Source organism: Callorhinus ursinus, unplaced genomic scaffold (genome assembly GCF_003265705.2).
Source record: "Callorhinus ursinus isolate GAN/ISIS: 27379988/994484 unplaced genomic scaffold, GSC_fseal_2.0 scaffold5, whole genome shotgun sequence".
In the NCBI taxonomy this organism is placed as follows: Eukaryota; Metazoa; Chordata; class Mammalia; order Carnivora; family Otariidae; genus Callorhinus; species Callorhinus ursinus.
In genome coordinates, this window is record NW_027397067.1 from 71,650,778 (window position 1) to 71,674,644 (window position 23,867).

The following is a 23,867-nucleotide window of genomic DNA, read 5'->3' on the forward strand; positions in this document are numbered from 1 at the left end:
TGACCACTCGCCTTTGGATGAGCTCCAGTTCCTCCTAATAATCTGTGGCTTACAGAGCTACCCACTGAAGAATACAGCAAGTTCAAACTTCCTGTGTTCAATATTGCACTATTACTATGTTCCAAATTTGAATTAGGTTTTGAGTCAGCCACACACACTGTAGTTTTTTTTTGTTTTTTAAGATTTTATTTGAGAGAGAGAGAGAAAGAGAGCATGAGTGGGCATGGGGAGGGGTAGAGGGAGAGGGAGAAGCAGACTGCTTGCTGAGCAGGGAGCCTGACACAGGGCTTGATCCCAGGACCCCAGGATCATGACCTGAACTGAAGGCAGATGCTTAACCGACTGAGCCCCTTGGCGCCTTGTCACTGCAGTTTTATAATGAACTTATGAACAATGAAAATTCACAGATCCTATTGACCTGTGCTATTAAGTCTTCCCTCTTTCAATTTTTCCTAATTCAGCAGGTTTCGACAAAGACAGGATTTTACATCTTTCTAGGCCAAGGGTTGGCAAACTATAGCCCATAGGCCATGTCTGGCCCTCTATTTGTTTTTATAAATAAAGCTTTATTGGAACATGGCCATGCTCACTCATTTACATATGGTCTATGGCTGCTTTCACACTACAACGGTAGAGTTGACTAGTTGCGAGAGAGACCTCATGGCCTGCAAAGCCTAAAATAGTACCTGGCTCTTTATAGAAAGCTTGTCGATTCCTGATCTGGGTCCCTGAGAGGACTGGTTCGCGTTAACTTATATGGCGTATTTACAGAAAATGAAAACCATACCAGTTTTGTACAAGGAAGTCAACCAAATGGAGAGATGTCTGGTCTGCAGTTCGGACTGCAAGATGCAGGGCTGTTTCCCCAAGCTCCTGAAAAGGACAGGATGAGTATAAGTAGGGTAATCGCATGTCCTACTTTGCCTACAGCAGCTTTATTCACACCAGTTACCTGGAAGCAATTATTAATAGTACTCCTTTCGCTCTCAAATTGTCCTGATTTCGACATGGTCACTCAATGTATGAGAATCTCATTATCTTTTAAACTCATTTTCCACATTCCTTTTTTATCCTACGATTTTAGTGGAGCCTTACCTGTCCGGATTCCAGCAGTGGTTCCATTAGCTCCACTCCCTCTGCATAGACTTGAATTAGTGCAAGTAAATCCCTGGATTTGATGGCCTCAAGCAATTCATTCAGTTTAGCTGATGAAGATGAACAGGTCTTCCTTGAAAACCTATGATCTACATACTTCGCAGTGATATATTCTTTCCGTACAGTCCTAAAACAGGACAAAGCAATATAAACAAAGACATTTTTTTTCTACAAGCTAAGAAAAATCTACAATTTCCTGAAAAACAGTTTTAAGTGAGATATATTCTCCTAGACTCCTTTCAGGATTTAAACAAACCAGGTTTTAGACCAAGTTATCTCATCACAGACAGGATGAATAAACTGATATATATTTAACAGTATATGTGCAAAAGCAGCACATGGTTACAAAATTAATGGGCACACAGATCATAGATTTTTTTTCCACCTTGAGCAATAACTTGAGAGTCTATGTACTACTTCAAATTCAGATACTCGTAAATATACAAAGAAATTTAAGAAATTTTAAAAGAACTATTCTAAGAGACCAATGAAGCTTCCAGAGCTTCATTGAAAAAATTTTAGTCATCTGGCACAACTCCCTATTTTAACAGGTAAGGGATCTGAGGCTCACAAAGGCTGTCCTTAAAGTCCCTCCCACAGGCCAAGCACTGAGCTCTAGAATAAAGGGGAGTTGTTTTTCCGGCAGGTTCAGTTGGGAGCAGGAGACCGTCATGGGTAATATTCTCACAGTCTGAGTGGGTGTGTGCATTTCTCTTCTTGAGGACTCACCCCTTCTCCACTTCCAGTTCTGTCCCAAGCTCTGGGACTGAGCCCACCTCCCAGCTGCAGGTGTGAGTATCTGACCTAAGTGGCCTGATGGTTACTTTCGCCACCTTTGGCAAAAAGCTGAGACAGAAGTCCGCTCAGAGGAAAGGAAAGAAGAGTTGGGTGAGTGAGCTAGGGTCCAGATGATACTGTCGGACATCCTGGAGCCAGCCATACCTGAACTTATCCCATGATTTTCCCAGTTACATAAGCCACTTAATAAAAAAGGAGTAAATGGATTGCGGGTTCAAATCCAGTTCTTAACAGCACACCAGCTGCATGACCTTGGGCAAACTACTTCATCTTCATGAGCTTTAGCTTTTTCCTCTGAAAACGGGGAGAATAACTCATTGGTGTATTTTGAATTAAAGAATCTATAGCACCTACAAGGTGCTTTCTTTCTGAGAAAGCTCTAACTCATAGGACATAAGATTTCTTGCTCAGAAAAAGCTATTCCATCTGTGCAGGCTGCTGCTGTCCACCACTCCCCCCGCCAACCAATCCCACAGCCAGGCCTCACTGTTTAAAACCGAGCTGATGCCTCTTCCTTTCATTCTGGGTCAGCAGTGAAGGGAGGAAGCTGGTTGATGGTAGCACACCGCCTTTAGTGACTTGCAGATTCTGCTCAGTGACCAAGATCTTACTTTCATGGGTGTCCTTTACACTTAGGTCAAAGTCCTTTTAAGATGGCCATGGCCTGATGAGCTGGAGGGCTTCCAGAAACCTGAGAAATTGGCCTAAGCCTGGCTTCTGGTCTCCCACTGCATGTGACTTTATAAAGTTTGAAAGGCAGCTACTGTGTGATGGATGGAATATCAGATTTAAGAATGAAATGGCTTGATTCAATTCCGGTATCAAATGCTATCCATGCGACCCTGGGTAAAGCTTTGCCTATTTCCACATCTGTAAAATATTAATAATCATACCAGTCTTACTGCCTTTCAGGGAAGCAAGAGTAGGAACAAAGAATGACACATGGCTATGGGTTCATACATAAGCTTCCTTTCTAGGATCATCCAAGATGGCAGAGCAAGGATCAACGGCGGGAAGCTACGGGAGGTAGATCTGAGACAACGGTCTCCATGGAGGCTTCCTGGCACTGGAGTGTGCAGATGCTGCGCAATAATTGCAGAAACGATGCTGAGGGCACTCAGGTATCACATGGGGAGATGCCCCAGGCCACTCTGAAGAGCACCTCCAACCTTGGGTCTCTACTTCCATGGCTGTAGGAAGTTCCTGAGCTCTCCACAGGCATGATGTTTCACTCTTTCTGGGCATTCAGCCGCAGTCCCTGGCAGTAAAGGCTTCCTGACACGGGGCGACAGGGAGGGTGGGAAACAGACTTGTCTGAACGTTGACACCAGAGCTCTACCAATGGCTCGCCCTGTGTCCCCGCCAAACCTGGTCCTTCCCACTCACTGTGGTGCACGTAATGGTACTGCCTATTTACCTAGACGCTCAGGCCCAAACCTTGGGCATCATCTTGACCATTTAGTTAAATGTCCTGTGTTTGAAGTGATTAGCAAATCCTGTTGGCTCTCCCTTCAAAACATCCTGAGAATTCAACTACTTTCCAGCACCTTCGCTGCTACCATCTTAGTCCACACCATCTCTGTTACTCAGTGGACCCGGTGTAAGTCTCTCCTCAGTCTCTGTTTCCACCCGCTCCTCCCATCTGCCCTTCACCTACCAGCCAGAGCTGGCTTTCTTAACCTCGGCCCTTGTAACACTGTGGCTGGATGATTCTTCGTCATGGTTGCCGTCCTACACATTGTAGGGTGTTTAGCAGCGTTCTGGTCACTCCCTCTGTTTAAAGCCTTCTATTCACACAGAGAATAAAATCCCCAAACGTTCCATGACCTCTAAGGCTCTCGCTGACCTGCTCCCTGGTCCCGTCTCCATTTTGCCCGGCCTCTGCTACTACTGTCCGAGCTCAGTCCTCTGCAGCCACACCTACCTTCCTGTTACTGTGTGCACGTGCCCAGCCCGCCCCTGCCTCCGGGTGTCTACAACCACCGTTCCCCCTGCCAGGTCCCCTCCCCACACCCTCTACCCCACGCGTGTCCTTCGTATCCTTTAGAGCTTCTTCAAATGTCAAGTCCTCAGAGATACTCCCTGACCATCCTGAGGACAATGCCTCCTACGCTTCACCCCCTTATCCTGTTAGATTTTCTTCAGAGTACCCACTACCATTCTCTGTGTCTTCCTCTGCACAGCCAGAATGTAGGACAGGAGCTACACTGTTCACTACTGTGTCATCAGTACTTAATGAGTGCCAGGAACACAGAAGCTGCTTAATAAGAGTGGGTGAGTGAGTGAACTGTGCGTCTCAGGGAACCTGCTTTGTCCCTCAAGGCTGCTGGCCAAATAAGAGGATGGTGATGAGGACTGCGGTGGTGGTGGTGGGGACAGTAATGGTGAATCCTTACGTGGTGCTCATTGTAGGTTGGGTGCCACTCGAAGCTCTTTTTACTTAACCCCTTCTGTCCTCACCATACCCTAGGAGGTTGGCACAGACAGGTGGAGTCACTTGCCCCAGATCACAGTTCAGAATTGGCAGAACCAGGATCTAAGGTCCAATAGTCTGAAAACTTAATCACTGTTAGAGATTCTGGAGAATCACAAGCATTTTGAAGGGAAGGTCTGACAGAGGCCAGACGACCATCTGAGGTCAGAGAGCAGATGGGCAAGAGTGGGCTGCCTCCCGTGCGAGCAATGGGAAACACAAATCCATACTGTTAGGAAGTTTATCCTAAAGTGATGCCTCCAAGGTGTGGGCCACATAAATATTTAAAACTGCTGGTGGGGGCAAGACTGCACTGCGTATCTGAGCGCTTACTGCTACCTAGTCTGTGGCGTAACTTCAGATCGTGTTAGTGTGGCTGTTTTGTGATCAAATTCACCTTTTTTTTTTTTTAAAGATTTTTATTTATTGAGAGAGAGGGAGAATGGTAGAGAGACAGCATGGGAGGGAGGAAGGTCAGAGGGAGAAGCAGACTCCCTGCTGACCAGGGAGCCCGATGCGGGACTCGATCCTGGGACTCCAGGATCATGACCTGAGCCGAAGGCAGTTGCTTACCCAACTGAGCCACCCAGGCGCCCTGATCAAATTCACTTCTAAAAAGTCTTACTTCTCAGTGTAATTTGTGCTCATGAGCGTGAAAAGAATCCAAGCCGTTTCTGTGCTAGGACAGAGCTTGAACACTGTTGTTAAGCCCGACGCCCCAAGATTAGGTTAGGATATTAAATATGCGCCCAACCTCCCTGACTTTTCTTCGGTGACCCTTTCACAGCTATGAATAAGGAACGGACTGTCTAACTTCTTGGTTAACAGCCACCTTCCTCTCCAAATGGCAGGTATCATGAGGACAGGGTTTACATCTAGTTCGTGTTTTGCCCTTTCCCCAGCACCTGATCTACTATGAACCATGCAGTGAGCAGACAGCACACATTTGCTGAATTCAAGAAAGACCACTGCCAAGAGGCCTGCTGGGAGATGGTCTCTCATGATTTCAGAGTAAAAACACGTTTGTTGAATGTGCCCCATAACAGTTTCAGTGCTCAGCAGATCTGGTGCCTGAGGAACCACGAAGAGGGGCTTGGCGGACATTCAGGTGGGCGTCTATGTCCCAGAGGCTCCCCTGCTCAGTCGAGCTGGAATTAATAGGAACTGTCATCCTATTCATGCACAGTACTTAAAAATTTTAAGTGTAAATTCAGTGTGAAAAAATTTTTGATAGGTTTAAGGATTCACATGACTCCAAAATAAAAATGATACGAAAACTGTTTACTGAGGAGGTCTCATGCCCGCAACCACCCCAGAATAAGCACTTTCTGGTGCTTATTCTTAAATTCCTGTGTATCTGCCTGTGTTCCTTCATGCAAACACAAATAAATATATACGTTTATGTGTTCTTGACCACCCTTTCCCTGACCTGAAGGCAGGAGATTTGGTGCGGTGCTCCACACGTCGCTTTTTTACCTAATGGTAATTCCTAATGGAGATTGTCCCAAGTCGGGATGTAAGCAAGCTTCCTTCTTTTTACATCTGTGAAGCGTTCTGCCGTGTGGCTGTACCCCATAAACTATTTAATCAGAGGCCTAGAGACGTTTGTTTTGTTCCTCTTTTCCTATTACAGATCAGGAGTCAATTCCCGAAAGTGGCCTCAGCAAAGTCAGAGAGTAAATACGTCGATGACCGTGATAAATATTGCTACTCTGCTCCTCCTGGGCAAGGCACCATTGGCACACCCACCAGCAATGCCTGAGACACAGCGTCTCCCCAGAGCCTCACCGGTAAGCGTTTGGACTCTTGCCCATCCAATCGGAGTAGGCCATCGCTTTTGTGTGTGTCCTGCTTATCACAACATACCATGATTTAGAGCTAACCACCCTTATGAAGACGTACCACCCTCCACGGAGCAGCCGCAACTACCTAGGGGACTGGGTCAGTGAACATAATTTTGTGCACTCCAGAAATGCATTCCAAAATACTTTTCTTTGCTCTGGGTTTTCCTCCTACTGGAGTCTCCTCTGGGGAAAAATACTATAACCATTAAGACACTGCTTGTGAGGGCAGAAAAACAATTATAGAATGGTAAAGAATTCAGTATAAGTACTTACATATCACTTGAAGGGGTGGGTTTTGTCGAGGGGCTGGGTAAATTTGCTTCCATAATATCATTAAAACTATTGTTTCCTACATTCTTGGCCAGCTGTAACAAAACATAATATAGCCACTCTTTACTATGAGTTTAAAGGTTTCCTATTACTTGCTTTTGAGATTTCTGAATATGTATCTTCCCCTCATTTGACTGAGGATACAAACCATCCATCCATCTGGTCAACAAATATTTACTGAGCACCTACTATGTGCCAGGCACGGAACTTTAGGGTGCTGGAGATAAAGAGAGGGGTAAACCACATTCCTCCTGTAGGAGCCAAAAGACTAGCGGGGCCATTGATAAGAAAACCAATGATTTTTACAAATACAACATGATAAATGCTAGAATAGAAAAGGATATGCCCTCCCGCGACCAACATATACTCTTGAGATTAGACAGCTGGTTAAGGTTACACACATGAATCCAGGTTAAATGCTTAATGGCAGCACCTGTTTTTCAATCTCTATCATACCTCGTTTTTAGACTGAGCAGATTTACCGGACAAAGAAGGAGGTGGGATTCCTTTATATTTGGGATACATGTAAAAATGCTGCAGGAAGCATTTTGCTTCTGGGTTCAAGACCCTCCCAGGAAAATTTGTCCTGAAGGGCCTCTGGTCGTTCAAATAATCTGGGGAGCAATGCAAGGCTTAAGAAGCATTCATGCTATCAGGTCTCTGGGGTAAAATCTTGGGTTTATTACCTGGTAAGTGTTTAGGATTTGGACTGTCCCTATTTCTAGTTGCCAACTGGGTTTCACTAGCTTAAGTCAAGGAGATGCAATGACACCACTTCCACACTCAAGAAGAATGTGTTAGCTATAAGATCAGAGCCTTTTTTTTCTCTAATTCTGGTATGAATCAGGGAGGTAAGCATTAGTATGATACTTCCTGAATTTGCTACTTCCTAGATCAGGGGCTCACACAAACACAGACCGACCATGGTTGCTTAGAAGTTATGGGTTAAGGACTGATGGGCTTTATGGCCACTCTTGGTTCGGGGGGCTTCTATAAACTTACAAACGGGAAAAACAGAGACAGACTCTTTAGTCACTATTTTTAGTAACACAGGCCATTAAGTAAAGTGATCATGTGAGTTTAACACCTAATTCCCTTTACTGTAGTGAGTGAATCATATAAAAACTAACCCTGAAAGGAAAAGGCAGCTTTGAAAAAGCCCATCCCAGAAGAAAAGAGCCAGTTTAGGTGAACTAATTATAGAAATGTATGATTCACCAGTTCTTTAGAAAGGAAATAGAGACAGTCAACATTACATACCACAAAATTTACATTTTAAATATCCATTTTAAATATCCAAATTCACAAAATTCAGGAACTGCAATTCTTTGTACTCAGCAGAAACAGGACACTCCAAAGCCACATATTACATATATTTATGACAATATACATTTCTGAGTACAGGTCACTACTTACCAAGAGTTCAGAAGTTCCTAATTTGTCTAGTTCCAAAGACTGAATGCGAGAAATATGAACCCCCATTTCCCTATGGATGCCGGAACATTCTATACACGTCAAAATACCCAAGTTGGTTGAAAGCCAGGTGGGTTCTGTGTGGAGAGAACATTTTGCAGACAATGAAACACAACCTAATTTTCGTGTGCCAACTACAAAGGAAGCTAAAACAAGAGTAGTAAAACTTGTTAAGAATTAAAAGGGAACGATTTAAACGGAAGACATGGAAGCTTGTGGTTTAGCCTAGGGGCTCATACGAAGCTTACCAGCTTCTCAGAGGGCGATATAGGTACTAAAAGAAATTTAAAAATGTTTTCTTTCAATACTGAATTGAAAACAAAATTAAGTGCTTCATTCTTGTGAAAATGTGAGAAGGACTTTTCCTGGAAGGCCCCATGAAACATCCTTGGGAGACGTGTCATCCTTGGCAGTGCCTGACGTGTGGCTCAGGGGACACGGTTCATAAGCTGTCATGAACCTCCCAGTTACAACCTGCATTGACCCACCATCCTGGTCACGGCTTCTCCATAAGCACCTCCTGGTAATAAGACAGCTGTGAATACTGAACGTCAAAGGCTTCTTTCACAGACCTAAGCTATTTCTACAACCCCCGAGGGCTCCACAACAGAGGGAATTGAGTATTCCCATGTTACCAAAACCCTCAGGATTCACTCCCTGTGGCAAGCTTCTTTTGGAGTGGTCGGTACCTGAGGACTTCCGACCCCTCCGCCACATCCTCACTATGTGAGTGTGTGAGTCACTTATCCCACAGGGACGGGAACACAGCAGAAACTGGGAGACATGTCTCTGAGGTGCTCAAGGCATGGTGCATAGAGAAGTCCATTTTCACAAGGAAAACAATTAGAAAGTGTATCATGATGCTTAACAACCACAGGTTTGCATCCATGTTCTGATCCCTACTAGATGTGTGACCTTGGAAGGTCACTTAACTTCTCAGAGTCCCCTAGTTTTCTCATCTGCAAAATGGCGAGCATATTAGTACCTTGCTCACAGAGCATCTGCGAGGATTCAATAAGAGAACAGAAGCTAAAACAACTACCAGAGTCCTTATTAAAACGTAAGCACCGAAGGCACATTACCTACTGTCAATACCTACTTAATACAAATGCTATTTGAAAACAGAAGTTTGGAGGAAGGTGACACCCATGTGACAGAGAGGTTGGGGGGTAGTTCACTGAGCAGAAAGGAAGGAAAGTAATGTATAACACGTTGGGATGATTTCAGATATAGCATTTCCTTAAGTCCTCATAACAACAGAGGTTTATTATCCCTGAAGATGAGACTAGTAAGGGCACTTGGCATGAGGTCATCCAGGCTGTGAGTGGCAGGCTGGTGATTCAAAACCAGGGTGAGGGACTCTGCGTCCAGGGCTCTCTCTGTATGTCCACAGTGCTCATTTAACTGGTAGCATGTGGGCAGGTGGCCACTTGGGGCATTTGAGGAGAGCAGGTGGGAGTTTTCCAGGCTGAACAAATAGCATGTGTTAAAGCAGCCCAGAAGTGGGACCGTTCAAGATGGAAGTTTGTGGTGGGTGTGTGTCTGTGTCCATAAGGAGAAAAAGATTTAAATAACTAGCTCATGTTTATTCTATGGGAGGAGAAAGGCTGTTTAAGAAGCCAGATCAAGTTTGGGGGCAAATACCTGACGAGCCACAGTCGCAGCAGACGTCATTCCCAGGGAGCCGCTGGACGTCCTCAATGATGGCTTTTGTCAGGTCTTCCAGACTGTTCTCTCCTGTGCTCTGCTCTCCACGGAAGGCCATGGTGAGGGCCTCTTCTTTGCTATTTGTCAATACCGATATCCACCTGTTGTCGAAAACAAGAGGAAGGAGACGTAAGGACAAGGCCACTGATTTCTCTTGCCACTGCAAAAAATCTATTTTCGTCAAGAACTTCCAAAAGAGACACCCCCCCACCCCAGCAATAAAGTGAGGAAAAAAATGAAAGAAATTAAATTCAAAGGAAAGAGAAAGTTAAAAGAATGCCAAGCAACATGTTGGAGAAAACGAGAGAGGGGAGAGGAACAGACGAGAGGGCCTGCAGGTGTGACCAGGTGCGTTCCTGTCCATTTGGACAGAAGAAAGCAAATGTCAGAATGAAGAGGACTTGGTGCAGGACCAACCCAATGCAAGGATGAGAAAGAACTGGTGACAAATGGACAGAAGGCAAGAAATAGTTTAGCACAAGGCATCTGTTCTCTGGAAGTCCACTGGGGCATGGGGTGGGGGGGCCTGGAAGTGAAAACGAAGGGCTATTTCATGAGCAGCCGTGATAATTTATGCTTATGGCAGAGGTATAGTAACAGAAACATGCTGATGTTAATATGAAATAAAAAGTACAGACTATGAAATCGCACATGCAGCATGACCACAGAATGAACCGAACAAAACAACTGTCCGCTACCGGTCTAGGCATAAAACCACCTAAATACACAACAACAAGGGTTCACTATTAAAGCACGAAATAACCACAGAGTGGAACAGTTAATCAGGTATTAAATTCAAATTTTCAACTAATTTTTCTAGATCGATCTTTTAGGATTGAAGTATAGCTGACAAAGTTTTCAACTAAGTTTTGGATGACACCAAGGAAATGCTCACAATATGTTTTGTGAAATAAACAAGAAAAAACTGTTTATGTGATATAATCCCAAATTTAAAGATACATAGGGTTTTAGGTACTTCTGTTTGGGGAAAAAAAGGCTAGAAGGAAGTTCACCAAAATGTTAACACTAGCTTTTTCTGAGTAATTTCCTGTACGAATGGATAGATGGATTGCTTGACTCTGCCTTTCTATAATTTCCCAAACCTATAATGGGCTTGTATTACTTTCATGAACGAGAAAAAAAACCTAATTAAAAAAAAAAAGATTTTATTTATTTATTTGACAGAGAGAAGAGGGAGCACAAGTAGGGCAGAGCGGCAGGCAGAGGGAGAAGCAGGCTCCCCGTGGAGCAGGGCCCGACGGGGGCTCCATCCCAGGACCCTGGGATCATGATCTGAGCTGAAGGCAGACGCTTCACTGACTGACCCAGGTACCCCGGTTAATTTTTTTAAAGAAGAAAATGAAAAACATTTCCAAACCATAGTTTGTTCTCATCTACTGTTCAGACAGCTAATAACTGCCCCCAAGAGAGAGCACAGAGGTTTAGAAGAGAGTCTCGGTTTTTTGGGTGTCTTATAGGATGACATATGACACAAAGGGCTAGGGCTAAGGTTTAGAGTAAGTCAGAGTCATAGCAATGAGAATTACAAACCAAACGAAATCTAAATTACATGGAGTCTGTGGACTGCAAGGCACACCTGTGACTGCAGGAGGTGCAAAGCTTCCGTGTGTTGTAACAAATACATTTGCCCAGCTCAGCGGTTCCCCTCTGCTGCCCAAAACTCAACACCTCAAAACCTAGGAATGGGGCAGGGGTGTGTGTGTGTGTGTGTGTGTGTGTGTGTGTGTGTGAGATTCAATACCTTCTAAATTAGAGAATATTTTTTCTATCATTTAGTCTCATGTTAAAAACCAGAAATTGGTTTCTTAAAAATAATTCAAAACACTGGGCTCAACAGTGTATTTAATCAGTGGCATTGTGTTACTGGAGTTTTCACTTCGTCTGCAGAGTCTCTGCTTTGTTTTCCTTAAGCATTACGATATTCTGGCTATCCAACATAGCACGATCTCCTGCATGCCAAGGACTTACAATTTTTTTTTTTTTAGAGCGAGTGCATGAACAGTGTGGGGTGGGGCAGAGAGAATTCCAAGCTGGCTGCACGCCCAGCACGGAGCCCGACGGGGGGCTCAATCTCACAATCCTGAGACCACAACCTGGGCTAAAATCAAGGGCTGGATGCTTAATCGACTGTGCCACCAAGGCACCCCCCTCCTTATAATTTTGGGGATGTAATCCTCCAGCAAGCCTCTGAATTGGGGCTGATAGTCCTTACAGATGAGGCAGCACAAGCCTAGAGAGGTTTATGACTCCAGCAGGATGAGTGTCACACTGGACGGAAACATGCTGCTGACACCAACCCCGCCCCGTCCCTTTCTGGGATCCCTTCATTATGCCACATCTACCTCCTCACTCAAGAGATCAGGACAAATCAAGAAATAAAGGAGTTGGTACTGATAATTAGAAAATACATATTTTAAGGACAATTAACTTTCTGGAGGGATAATTCAGATTTGGCGCAATGGACTGGCTACACTTCAAAGGGTCAAGAACCAAAGCAACTACTTCTGACAACTAAAAAATAAACTTTTAAGTTATTTTAAAGTAACAGGCATACCAAGCAGTATAAGAAAGAAAACAATGCACCGCTGTATTTTAAGGCTCTAAAGTTGCTTTGAGTTTACAGGACGAACAACCTTGGCACTATACTAGGAACTTTATACATTTTATCTTCAGTCCCAAAGCCCTGCAAGCAAAGCCTGTAATCTCCTTCTTAGCGACAAAACACACAGCTGCCCTTTGTTAGAATGTCTTCTACATTTAATTCCACCAGACACCTTCACATGAGAAAAAAACTCAGTGATGCTGTAAAACTGTCTCTATGTAGCTTGGAAGTAAACGAGGAACTGAAGCCTCCTCTGGGGTGGGGGTGGTGTGTGCGGGTGTGCGCGTGCACCCGTGCTTCCTCCGCAGAATGCGTTCCTTCCAACATCACTCAAAACGAAGCCCCCCGTCTCCAACACCAGCCCCAGAGAAGGCCAAGTACAGACGTGTTGCAGCTGCTGGATGGGCCAAGCAAGCATTCTACCACAGGGTGTTAAGTCCCACGGGCAGGAAGCCTACACCTCTTTGACCAAACTGGGACTGAGTTCTCTGTAAGTCAGAGTAAATACAATGCTAACGGCTTGGGTTTGAGATATGAACAAAGAAGAAGCTAATGCATTCCCTGCCTCACAAAGATCTCTTACCTGTTCTCCCACGTAGGGGTTTAGGCGAGGGGAAAGAAAAAAAAGGAGGAAAGAGTGAAATATGAGAAGGGGAAGCAATATTCCAAAGTGACTTTGGAATTCTGTCCAGGAAATTTGGTTTTTTAAATAAAAGATTTATTTATTTAACAGAGAGAGAGAGAGAGAGACAGAGAGAGACAGAGAACACAAGTAGGGGGAGGGACAGAGTGAGCAGCAGACTCCCCGCTGAGCAGGGAGCCCAATGCGGGGCTTGATCCCAGGACCCCAGGATCATGACCTGAGCCGAAGGCAGACGCTTAACTGACTGAGCCACCCAGGTGCCCTGAGTCCAGGAAATTCTTACAGGACACGTGTCTGGAGCACCCCACACACGTGACTGCCTGCTGCACCCTCTCTAGCAGGACCCAGTAAGCCCCATCACCACCAGGGATGCTCATCTGCTCACATGACCTTTCAGGGTGACCTTCCAAAAGGGGCCTTAATCAAGCACCTACTGTTGTTCCCGTGTCTTAAAGGAGGGCCTGAAGTTCCTAAAAGTAAACCAAGTGATATGAACCAAGTCAAGGCAAACATAATGGTCTCGACTCTTCAACCGTCCCCTCCGAGTTCCTGTCCTGCAACCCATGGACTCTCATCACACAGCTGAATATTTTATGGCATCAGCGTGATGAATTGGAAATAGCACAACCGAGTGGGCATGAGGGCCAATGTTTCAATCACATATCTACGATTTCGTGTTGAGGTCAAAACAAGTCCCTTAACCTCACTTAGTTTGTTTAATCATCTGCAAAATGGGCATAAGTAAGCCAACCTTGTGACTGACATGATTGGAGAGATGGTAAGTGAGCCCCTGCTGGCTCACAGCGAGCACCAATACTGAGGGCAATGAGACCCACTACACTCTGAAGGATGTCCTTCCCTAACTTGACCGTAAGACCCTGGGGCTCCCGGGACTGTGACCATGGGCACACTGCCTCTCAGCGTCCTCGTTTTCAAACTAGAAATAACAGCCTCTGCTGACATGCATTAAGCATCGTATGACCTCACTAAGTACTACCTCTCTGAGTCTGAGGGTGGAAGGCCAGTCCTCCTGACCTCTCCTGTTCTTCTGTCTTCTCCGGCCACTCTCCAGGTGGCCAGCCCCAGATCAGTAACATCCAGCCATCAGTTGCGTCCCTTTTATTCCACCCTGCTGCTTCTAGGCACCCAGAGTGCAGAGTACTTATAACCTTCCTGCACCTCCCTGAGCCGGCTCGGGCTGCTTCCTTTCCTCTTGGAAGTCATCTCTGAGCACCACTCCCGAGAACCAGCCAAGAGGGTGTGTGCCCCTGTGGGTTCCCACAGCACACTGCGTGCTCTCTCTGTCCCTGCACTCTGCCTGCTGCCTTCTCCTCCAGCTCAGACCAAGCTTCTTCAGAGCAGGGGCTCCCTCTAACTTAGCCTTGTATTCTCCGTGCTTTGCACAGTTCTCAGCTTGGAATCGGTGTTCACTAAACCTTCAGATGAATGAATGGGTCAAAGACTTTTCTCCCTTTCCTTCACCTCTCTTATCTTCTCTCTCAGCACCCCCCCCACCCTTTTTGCTTTGTGTCTCCCAACTGTGCATCTTTTCGACCCATTCTTTATTCTCTTTTTGACCCTTTAGGGAAAAGAGTGGAATTCTCCAGAGGAGGAGGAGAGAGGGGAAAGAACAGGGAGAGAGAAAAGGGGCGAGTATAAGGTGAAAGGGGGTGGACAGAACTCGGTGACTCTCCAGAAATCAGTAAGGAAGGAAAGTAACACTTACTGTGCGTCACTGACGGGACAGGGGTTTGAAAATGCGAAGGCTACAAAAAGGCTTAACTACCAGCTTTAACACAAGCATCCTCCCTCCCAAGCAGCTAAGGATGTAATGGTCCCACACTGCCCGGCAGGCTACAGGAAGGAAGAGGCAATGCAGATGGCCCAGGACCGGGGATAACATGAAGAAAGGGGGTGGGGAGCCGCCTGAGGCCACGTGCCTGGTCAGGTGAGGTAGGCGCATCCCACCCAGGAGTGTGGGACACCAAAGCCAGTTCTCCCCCCTACTCTGAGCTCCTGAGCCATGCTCAACCACAGGAGGCACCTGCCCATACTGTTCTTCAGGGCCAGGCTCTCCTCTCCCCTCGCAGTTAACAGCCAAGCATCCAGGCAGACGGGCTCAATACCAGGTAAGCCCCTCCTCAGGGCAGGAGATGCGATTAAAGGTGAGTAAGGCACAGTCCTTGCTTTCCAGAGCTCTCAGTCTTTAGAGGGCTCAGACCAAACTAGAGGGTCATCGAGGAGAGTGAGGAGGCCCGGGGGTAACAGGAAGGAGCAGAGCCCCTGGATGGTGAGGCTTGAGCTGAATCTTGGAAGGAGGTATCAGGGTTTACTGAGCACCCGGACAGAGAGAGGAGCAACACGTGAAGGTCCAGAGGTGAGGCAGCAGCATGTGGAACCCGCAGGAGAGGCTCTCAGTAACAAAAAGGAAATTTTAAGGGTATGTTGTACAGGAGAGAGTGCCTTTTCAGTTCCAGACATTGTGCTGTCAAAAACAACTTACGCTACATAATCCTGCTCATCTTCTGCCTGAAAGTGATATGTCCTGTTATCTGAAATACAAAGAAGAAAACAAGGGAAACTTTAGAAAGCAGAACACCTTCAGCTATAATGTAAATTATGAAAGTTTCTGGAAAAAAAAACACAGCAAAAGTTAAGATTTTTAATATTATCTTATTTTTATACCATTTTGATTTAGCAGTTACACCATTCACTTTGTCAATATTGTTTTTCTGAAGTGCAAGAGAAATACAATAAAATATAGGCAAATACCAAACATCTGGCACTTCTTTTGAAAAAAAGATGGAAAGGGGGTAGAGCCTATGGGATCAAAGTGGATGTCTCCACCAACTGGAGACTACCAGCTGGCAGTTCGGTATGGTATTTTTTCATTTTCAATGTGCCTTTTTATTGTGTTACCTTTAAAAAAATTACTTTTCTGAAATGATTCGTAGCTCACAGGGCAGCTCCACCAAGTAGGCATATGCTGCCCCAGGCTGCTCACTGGCTGAATCAGGCTTCAGGGAGGAAGGGCTTCGAACATGCTCAAGGTGCACCTTCAAGCTGCCCCCAGGTCAGGAGGGAACAGCCTAACGTGGAGAGTTTGGGTAGCTGTACATAAGGGAGGCTCTTTCTTAAAATTCAGGATTTGCTAGAATGTTTCAACATATTCAGGGCAAAGTAACCAAACACTACATGATTACTCCAGGTCAGGTACTCACACCCCTCATCTCCTCGAGAGAATGTCTGTCCAAGAACAGGCCATGCATAGTAGAGCCCAAGAGCCTTGGCTGAATCCAATCCTTGGTTTACTGCCGTATGACCTTGGGTAATTCACTGAATGTCTCTGAGCCTCAGTTTTCTCTTCCATAAAATAGGAGACTGATAAGGCTTTTGTGAGGAGTGGCCATGATGTATATAAAGCACCTAGTATGTATTAGTTGCTCAGTGAGTGATGACAGTTATTAATAACCTGCGGGCTCTCACTTCTAGGAGTTTTAGCTTTTTGGAGTCCTAACTCCTAACTGTTCGTACTTCTTTCTCATCAGTAACCTAGGAAATTTCTTGGTTGTAAGAATCCTGGGGACTCTGAACTTTAACAGACGCTGCACAATCCAGGTTGCACTCCATCTAAGGGGTCTCACGGCAGATTCGGTCCTGTGGGTTGAAACGGTTTGGGGCTTCCATTCACACAGCTACATCAGAAGGACTGCAAGGGGCAGGAGAGTACTCTATGATCTGCACACAGACCATGCACTTAAGCTGTTGGGCAGCCCCACGGGGCTCGAGAGAGAAGGACGAATGCTGAAGGCTAACGTGCAGGATTTCAGAATATAGGTGAGTCATTTCATTGGCATTACCATCCTCATCGTTGGTAAAGAGGTGTCCCCTCAGCTACCGGGGTCCATAAGTGCCCCCTTGGGACCAGCGCAAGTACAGCAGTCAGTCTAGAGGAAAACCACCTTCCCCCACTCTCCGAAGACCATGAGGATACAGGCCATAGATTGAGGGATGGGAGGGTCATTATGTGTCCTCATCACAAGAGAAAAGCACACGAGGACCCATGGCTTAGAGTGATGGGATGCAGCGTCTTCCATTCGTGAAGCAAGATGATTTTTAAGAGCCCTGTTTTGCGAGGACAAAACTCTGGGCATGGTTATAACTCTTGTATGCTTACGTGGCGCAGCTGCATGCTCATGTCTGCGCCAGAGATTCTTAACCACAGGTACACATCAGAATCACCTGGGGCTTCTTAAAAAATATTTGTCTGGGCTTCACAGCAAAGACTGTGATTCAGCAGCTCTAAGAGAGAAAAAGGGATGTATGTACAAAAGTCTCTCCAAGGGGATAAAGCTCTGGGCTCATGGTCAAGAACTGGTCTAGTTTAATGTACGCATCTCGATTCGATTCTACTGCGGGTGGGATCTGACCCTGTTCTGCCTTCCCCCTGCGGGTGGGGCTCACTGTAAACGAAGAGGTCTGCTGCTTCCACGCCCAGAGATGGAGACGCACAGGGTCAGAAGCCACAGCAACCGACCGGGAGAGAGAGAGGACTCACGTGATATCAGGTCAAAGGACTTCTTGTCCTCCGCATTGGGTTTCACCTGGCAGGTGAGAAGGTTCAACTTAGCGGGTTGCCTGTTAGACTAGAAGAGAAAATGAGGGAGTTTATACGGTGCACTGTCCCCTCACTTGCAGGGTCAACGCCCCGTGGGGCTGGGGCGCAGTCTCGTGCGGCACCTGCGATGGGAGTCTCATCTACCCCAGTAGAATTCAGCAGCTCGTTAAACAAGGACAAAAATCGTACACGTGCTTTTTAACTGTACATAAACATCCCAGTGATTAATCAGAATGGAACCAAGATAATCCACCTCACTGGCACTGAAGAGTGGGCGCGCTCAATGGAAACACACCTCTCCCAGCTTCCACATACCCGAGCATGAACAGCTGGCGCTCTCCATTCTGTATCTTACGGTGAAATGTAGCTGACTCAAAATGACCCGAGTCATCAATCGGCCCAAACGTGATGTCTCAGGGATCCACAGATTTTGGTGGTAATGCAAAATTTAGTTCCTCTCTCAAATGTGCAAAGACAATTGACCTGTGAGACACTGCTTAATGAGACACTGCTTAATTAGCCCCAAAATCTGGAGAAAGGGAAAATATAGTAAGGATTTCATGTCATTTATCATCAGCAAATCTCTCGGTCACACATATAATTCATTCAGGCCCTGCAGGATTTAGATAGGCATGCTAATTTAGGCTTTGCCTACATGGAGTCTTGCCACAGAATCACTCTGGTCAAAACTCTTCCTTGTCTCCTGCCTATATTTGTCCAAGGTCACATGTTGGCCAGTGGCTGATGCCAGCATGCCTGCTTCGTGCAGGAACTGGCCAAGGCGTGAAATGCCTGCATGCCCAGGCTGGGCTTCACTTGAACACAAGCCTGCTGAAGGAAGCAATGGAACGCTCCAGTCCTATATTCTTGCTTCAACCGATAGGTGTGATTCTGAAAATCCCCATGCCAAGACCATTTATATCCAAGGGACTTACGTTTTAGGGGAAAACGAGGGGGAGAGGGTAGGAAAAGGTCACACGTCAATGACCCAATCAAAGCCCCGAACAACAAGGATAGCATGTGATCAAGACAATTTCAACGGCACATTGCACCTCTTACTCTCCATAACGGACACTGGGCAATTAAATTGTTTACCTTCCTGTGCTTGCTAAACCATTTTTGAGATCCTCCTCCCTCTGTGATTTCAATGAGATTAGACCCAGAAAACAATGCCTCTTGTCCTGAATCTGTTCCAAAGCAAGCTGTCTGGGGGAGGAAGTGAGAGACCCCAAGGGACTTCATGTTTACAGCACGGACGTTTGACTCAGGCATGGACACTGGCCTCGAAGTCTCTTGCAGGACAGTTCTGCCTAAGAGGAACGAGCCCCTGGGAGAGGAGTCCTGCACTACAGAACTGGCTGCCAAGCCCAGGAGGAGGAGGCGGGAGTTTGTAGGCCTTGCAAGTTGTTCTGAGAATGGACCTGGAGTTTGGTTTGCTACAGGCCTCAGGTTCCAAAACCCACAGTTGCAGCCACAACTAGGACCCGCCCCTGCCCCCCCCCGCCCCCCGAAAGGAAACTGTCTTACAGCTCATCCTTCTAGATGCTGGTAAGCTGGCTGCATTACCATACGAAGGACAATCACCTCGGACAGCCTGAACAGGTAGCAATCCCAGATCCCAGTTCACCGTGAGACTCTCCACAGAATACTGTATTCCAGTTTGGCATCCACATTTAAAGAAGAATGGAGAAAAGCTTAGGAAAGATCAGGAGATGATTAAAGGAGTGGAAAATGGGCACTTTGAAGACCGGCTGAAGGCACTATTTAGTTCTGAGGAAAGAAGACTAGGAGTGATTTAATAACCATCCTTGAGAACATGAAAGGTGGTTATGGGGGAAGGCGGGACAGCTGTTTTCCATTTGCACAGATGAAGAAGAAATGCGCTCAAATCGTAGATCTGAGCCAGACAGAAGGAAGAACTTCCCGTGCTTCAGATGATTACACATAATAAGAGGTTTCAGGTTTCTTACCCTAAGTCCAGGAATCTCTTGGAAAAACTTAAGAATTTTTTAAAAAATTTATTTATATGACACAGAGAGGAGAGAGAGCACAAGCAGGGGGAGCAGCAGAGGGAGAGCGAGAAGCAGGCTCTCCGCTGAGCTGGGAGCCTGATGCGGGGGCTCGATCCCAGGACGCTGGGATCATGACCTGAGCCGAAGGCAGACGCTTAACCGGCTGAGCCACCCAGGTGCCCCAAAACTTAAGAATTTTTTAGACACTGTTCACGTTTGAATGTAGCAGAGGATTCACTGGATGATTTTTTTTCTCCCCAAATCCACGTTACTCCAGTGTTTCTGAATAACCTCACCAACAGATACAATCAAGGAACAGATACAACATTTTCAGAAAGAAAAAAAATACTTAGTATTAACTGTATTCAGAAAAGTTAAACAGCACCGTTCACCTCTCATTTCTAAGCATGGACTACCTCAGAGTATACATTACCAGAAAGCTTCTGACGACAAGGGTCCTAAACGGTTGGCCACAACTCCAATCATGATGACATAGGATACTTATTCCCTTGGTATTCTGTCAAGCCTACTGGTCTGACATTTGCCACGTCAACACACACTGCATTTGACACAGGTGCATCTTGCCTACATATAGTGATCTTCCCCCAAATGCCAGTGAGACACCTGGCAAATGACCTATCACGCCAAGTGTGAGTTTGAGGAGCGAAGAACACAATTCCTGACTGCTAAAGCAGCCAACGTGGCCAGTACCGAGCCCACAAATGCCAGAAAGAGTGGTATGCTCAACCAAAGTCCTCGGACCAAGGCACAGAAGGCTCAGGAATCACTGGAGTAATACTAGAAACCCAGATTTGTATAACTTACCAAAATTTCAAAGCACTTTCTCGACATTTAGTACTAATTTATAGGTATATTGATTAAAGAAGGTATAATCTTCCCGGCATTTTGTCAGGCGAAAATCAAAGTTAAGACTGAGTGACTTGCCCTGGGCTACATCTGTGTACAGTTGAGGAAATGCTTTCATATTGTTTAAGTAAAGGAAAGAAAAAAGGCAATGAAAGCATGTATTTATTGAGTCCTTACTGTTGATGCTTCCTACCAGGCTCAGGATAAAAACCCGTCTGTAGGAAGACTCCCAAGAACTGCTTCCAGGCTCCTCCGGACCAGCTCCTGCCACTGGGCTTGCAGCTCCCCCTGCTGGGCGGTGACGAGCCCAGCCTCCCTTCCTCCTGTGGTTCACACCCCCTGCGGCCCTTCCCACAGCTGCAGGCTCTCTCCCTCCCTCTCTTCAGGTCTCTCAAAATCAGTACCTCCTCAGAGATGGCCTGACCACCCTCCAGCGACTTTCCATCCCTTTTACACCTGCTCTGTTGTCTTCCTGGCTCTTATTACTCATTTCCTTCTCCTTTCTTCCCGCTAAGGGCACACACTTCTCTGTTCACTAAAATGGGCTTGGCATCATACAGCAGGCGCTCAATAAATGTTTTATGAAATGAATGAAAGCATTCCAGCTGCCTTACATACACCATCTGATGTACTAGCACCTGTGAGGGAAGTCATTTTAGTTTCTTATCCTAAGTGAGATGAAGAGGCAGAGGCGCAGAGAGGTTAACTAATGTCCCTAAAATCTCCCAGTAAGGAGACGGCAGAGCCTGGAGCAGAACCCAGGTCTGAGTGGACCAAAGTCCCGCTCCTCCTCCTGCTTCCACCGTGCGGCACAGTCTCAGGAAGCAGCCAGAAGCCCTAGCACATGACAGAACATCTCCTTCTGAGAAGAGTAAGGGTAGAAACAGAGAGCCAGGATGCCCAAGATTCACTTCTACTTTCATGTCTTCTCAGGTCATTTGATTTTCTCCCAGTTACTTTTGCTAAGTGATGAGAAATTTTAGAAACCTATTTGAAATACCTGTTTACTTATTTATTTAGCTAAATAGTAAGCCTCTGCAACATTCCAAGCACATATGGAAAGCACTCTGTGCCACCAAGCAGCTACGGGAAACAGACCGCGGCACGGACCTAGAATGTGTGCTGCCTGACCAGGGTGTGGCCCAGAGAGGCAGCCTCAGCCCTGGCGAGGACCCGGAGGGGGAATCTGAACAAGGTGGGGGTGGGGTGGGTGGGAACAGGAGCAAGTGAATGCAGCTGGGGGTAAGAGAAGACCAGTGCAGCAGTGATGCCCAGGGGAAGGGGAGTGCGGGGAGAACTGCCTGTCGGGCTAAGGGGCTCACATTCCCACCCCAGTGGCTCTGGCAATCTAGTGAAGGGTCTGTCTGAGCAGTGAGCACACTGATGTGCATTCAGGGGGGTGCCTGGGGGAGACGGCTGAGACTGCAAGTCTGATGAGCAACGATGGGGGCCTGAATCAAAGTTACAGTCACGGTACTGCGGGCCGGGGACTCAAGATGCTGCCAAAAAAGTGAGACTTTTAATTAATGATTCCAAAAGTGACCTCTATATAGGATATGCATCACTCAGTCCAGGCACCTGGATGGTGAATGGAGGGAAGGTTGCGCTGTGCCTGTGGGGTCTGCTTTGAAGCAGCATCTTTCAACAGCTACAGGTGCTTCTATTCCAAATACAGGTCTGACGGGTTTCAAAACTGAACGTTTTATGGCTCTGTTCCCTGAAACTCTGAGATGTGTCCTCTTACAGATTTCACTTTTCATTACAAGAACGATATTGACTGAAGAAACACTAGGGGACACAGACAGTGCAAAGAAGAAACTGAACACTACCTGGTAATTTCATTTTTATACCCAGACATTGTTGTTAATACACTGACTTTAACAAGATGTGTGTGTTTGTGTGTGTGTGAGAGAGGGAGAGAGAGAGAGAAGTCTGTTTTAAAAATCACGGGTCAGTTCAAGTTGCATATATTGTTTTGCAAACTGCTTTTTTTTTAAATGAACAATATACACAGATGTGTTCATTTTACACACACACACACGGCAAGACCACCCTCGAGCTTTTCATTTTTGAAAATGTTCCAACTAGGGAAGCTCTGAACACGTTCCATGAGCAGAAGTGATGAAGATATTATCCCTCTGACATAATGCTCTGCCACTCAAAATAGAAAATGCTGTTCAGCTAGGAAAATCATCAGACACGTAAGTAGAAATGCATGTAGAAACGGAATGAGTCAACTCTGATTAACGTTTCTGCGTCTCCGGGAAGAAAACAAACACCACACATTTGTCCTCAAACAGCTCAGTGTGCACCACGGTGAAATGTTTTTGCTGGAAGTGTGAAGTTGTTAGTGCAGGCATATTTCTCTGTTAGCAGGAAACAGCTGCTACTGGAATTAGTATCCAGGAATGAAATTATTTCCCTCCATCATCCTACTGAATGGCCCTGCTTCACAAACAAGAAGTGAACATCATTATTTACTTGGGGGATAAGCCTGACCCAGCCAGGCTGAGGCCGTTTTGTGGAAAGAGGTAAAAATAATAAAGCTCCCTTCACTTTCTCTGCTAATACTTGGTAACAAGGCTGTTCTGATCATTATGGTCATTTCAAACTTTTTGTTCTCTCAGTATTTATTTAGACACCTACTCTGCCCTAGAGGGACACATATATTTGGCATGCAGTCAATAACCACAATCACCCTCCAGCAAGATGTTAGGTACATAATGAATACCTACCACCTTGCAGAGAGATCATATCTCTAATATTTTAGTACATTAAAACTACTGCTTTTTGGAAAGTATTTCGGTTTATTTGGGGGCAAGGTAACAGTATTCATTTACTGGGCACCTAATAAACTGCTAGGTACTTTAGTAAATTTTATTATGCAATTCTTGCAATAACCCCAATAGCTGGGTACTGTTATGTACCCATTTCACAGATGAGGAAACCGAGGGTCAGGAAGGCAAAAGTAAATTGACCAATGTTTTACAGAAAGTAAAAAGCAAAGCTGAGATTTGAACAAATTCCTTCCCAGAGCCTTTCCCATTTATCAAGCTGTTCCCTTGTCAAGGCAAGCCCTTGGGACATTTACATAGTAAGTAAAAACATCTTTCTTGCTTTGTTCTTCCTATCCTGGAATGGCCAGTTCTCTTACTTCCCTCCAAATCACTTAATACTTCTGTTGAGAAATCCTGCCCATTCTGGACATATTCCACGTTCCAAAATTACTATCTTGTGGCTACAATGAAAGCTCTCCTCCCCTTTAGTGGTCCTTCATATAGCTTAGGGGAGGAGGTGATAATCTAACTAGTAATTACCGAAGTA

At 45.8% G+C, this 23,867-nt stretch overlaps 1 protein-coding gene across 5 annotated transcripts in view; it reads right to left on the minus strand.

Moving 5' to 3' along the window:
- The window catches only part of ASAP1 (ArfGAP with SH3 domain, ankyrin repeat and PH domain 1), a 344,365-nt gene that overhangs the window by 37,503 nt on the left and 282,995 nt on the right, over positions 1 to 23,867 (minus strand). For all 5 annotated transcript variants that reach the window (XM_025871128.2, XM_073893210.1, XM_025871129.2 and 2 more), the window contains exons 14-20: positions 17,605 to 17,692; positions 15,550 to 15,598; positions 9,718 to 9,881; positions 8,017 to 8,150; positions 6,544 to 6,635; positions 1,096 to 1,282; positions 788 to 873 (exon numbers count right to left, since the gene is read on the minus strand). In XM_025871128.2, coding sequence (XP_025726913.1) covers positions 788 to 873; positions 1,096 to 1,282; positions 6,544 to 6,635; positions 8,017 to 8,150; positions 9,718 to 9,881; positions 15,550 to 15,598; positions 17,605 to 17,692 — 800 coding nt within the window. The remainder of the gene's footprint in view (positions 1 to 787; positions 874 to 1,095; positions 1,283 to 6,543; positions 6,636 to 8,016; positions 8,151 to 9,717; positions 9,882 to 15,549; positions 15,599 to 17,604; positions 17,693 to 23,867) is intronic.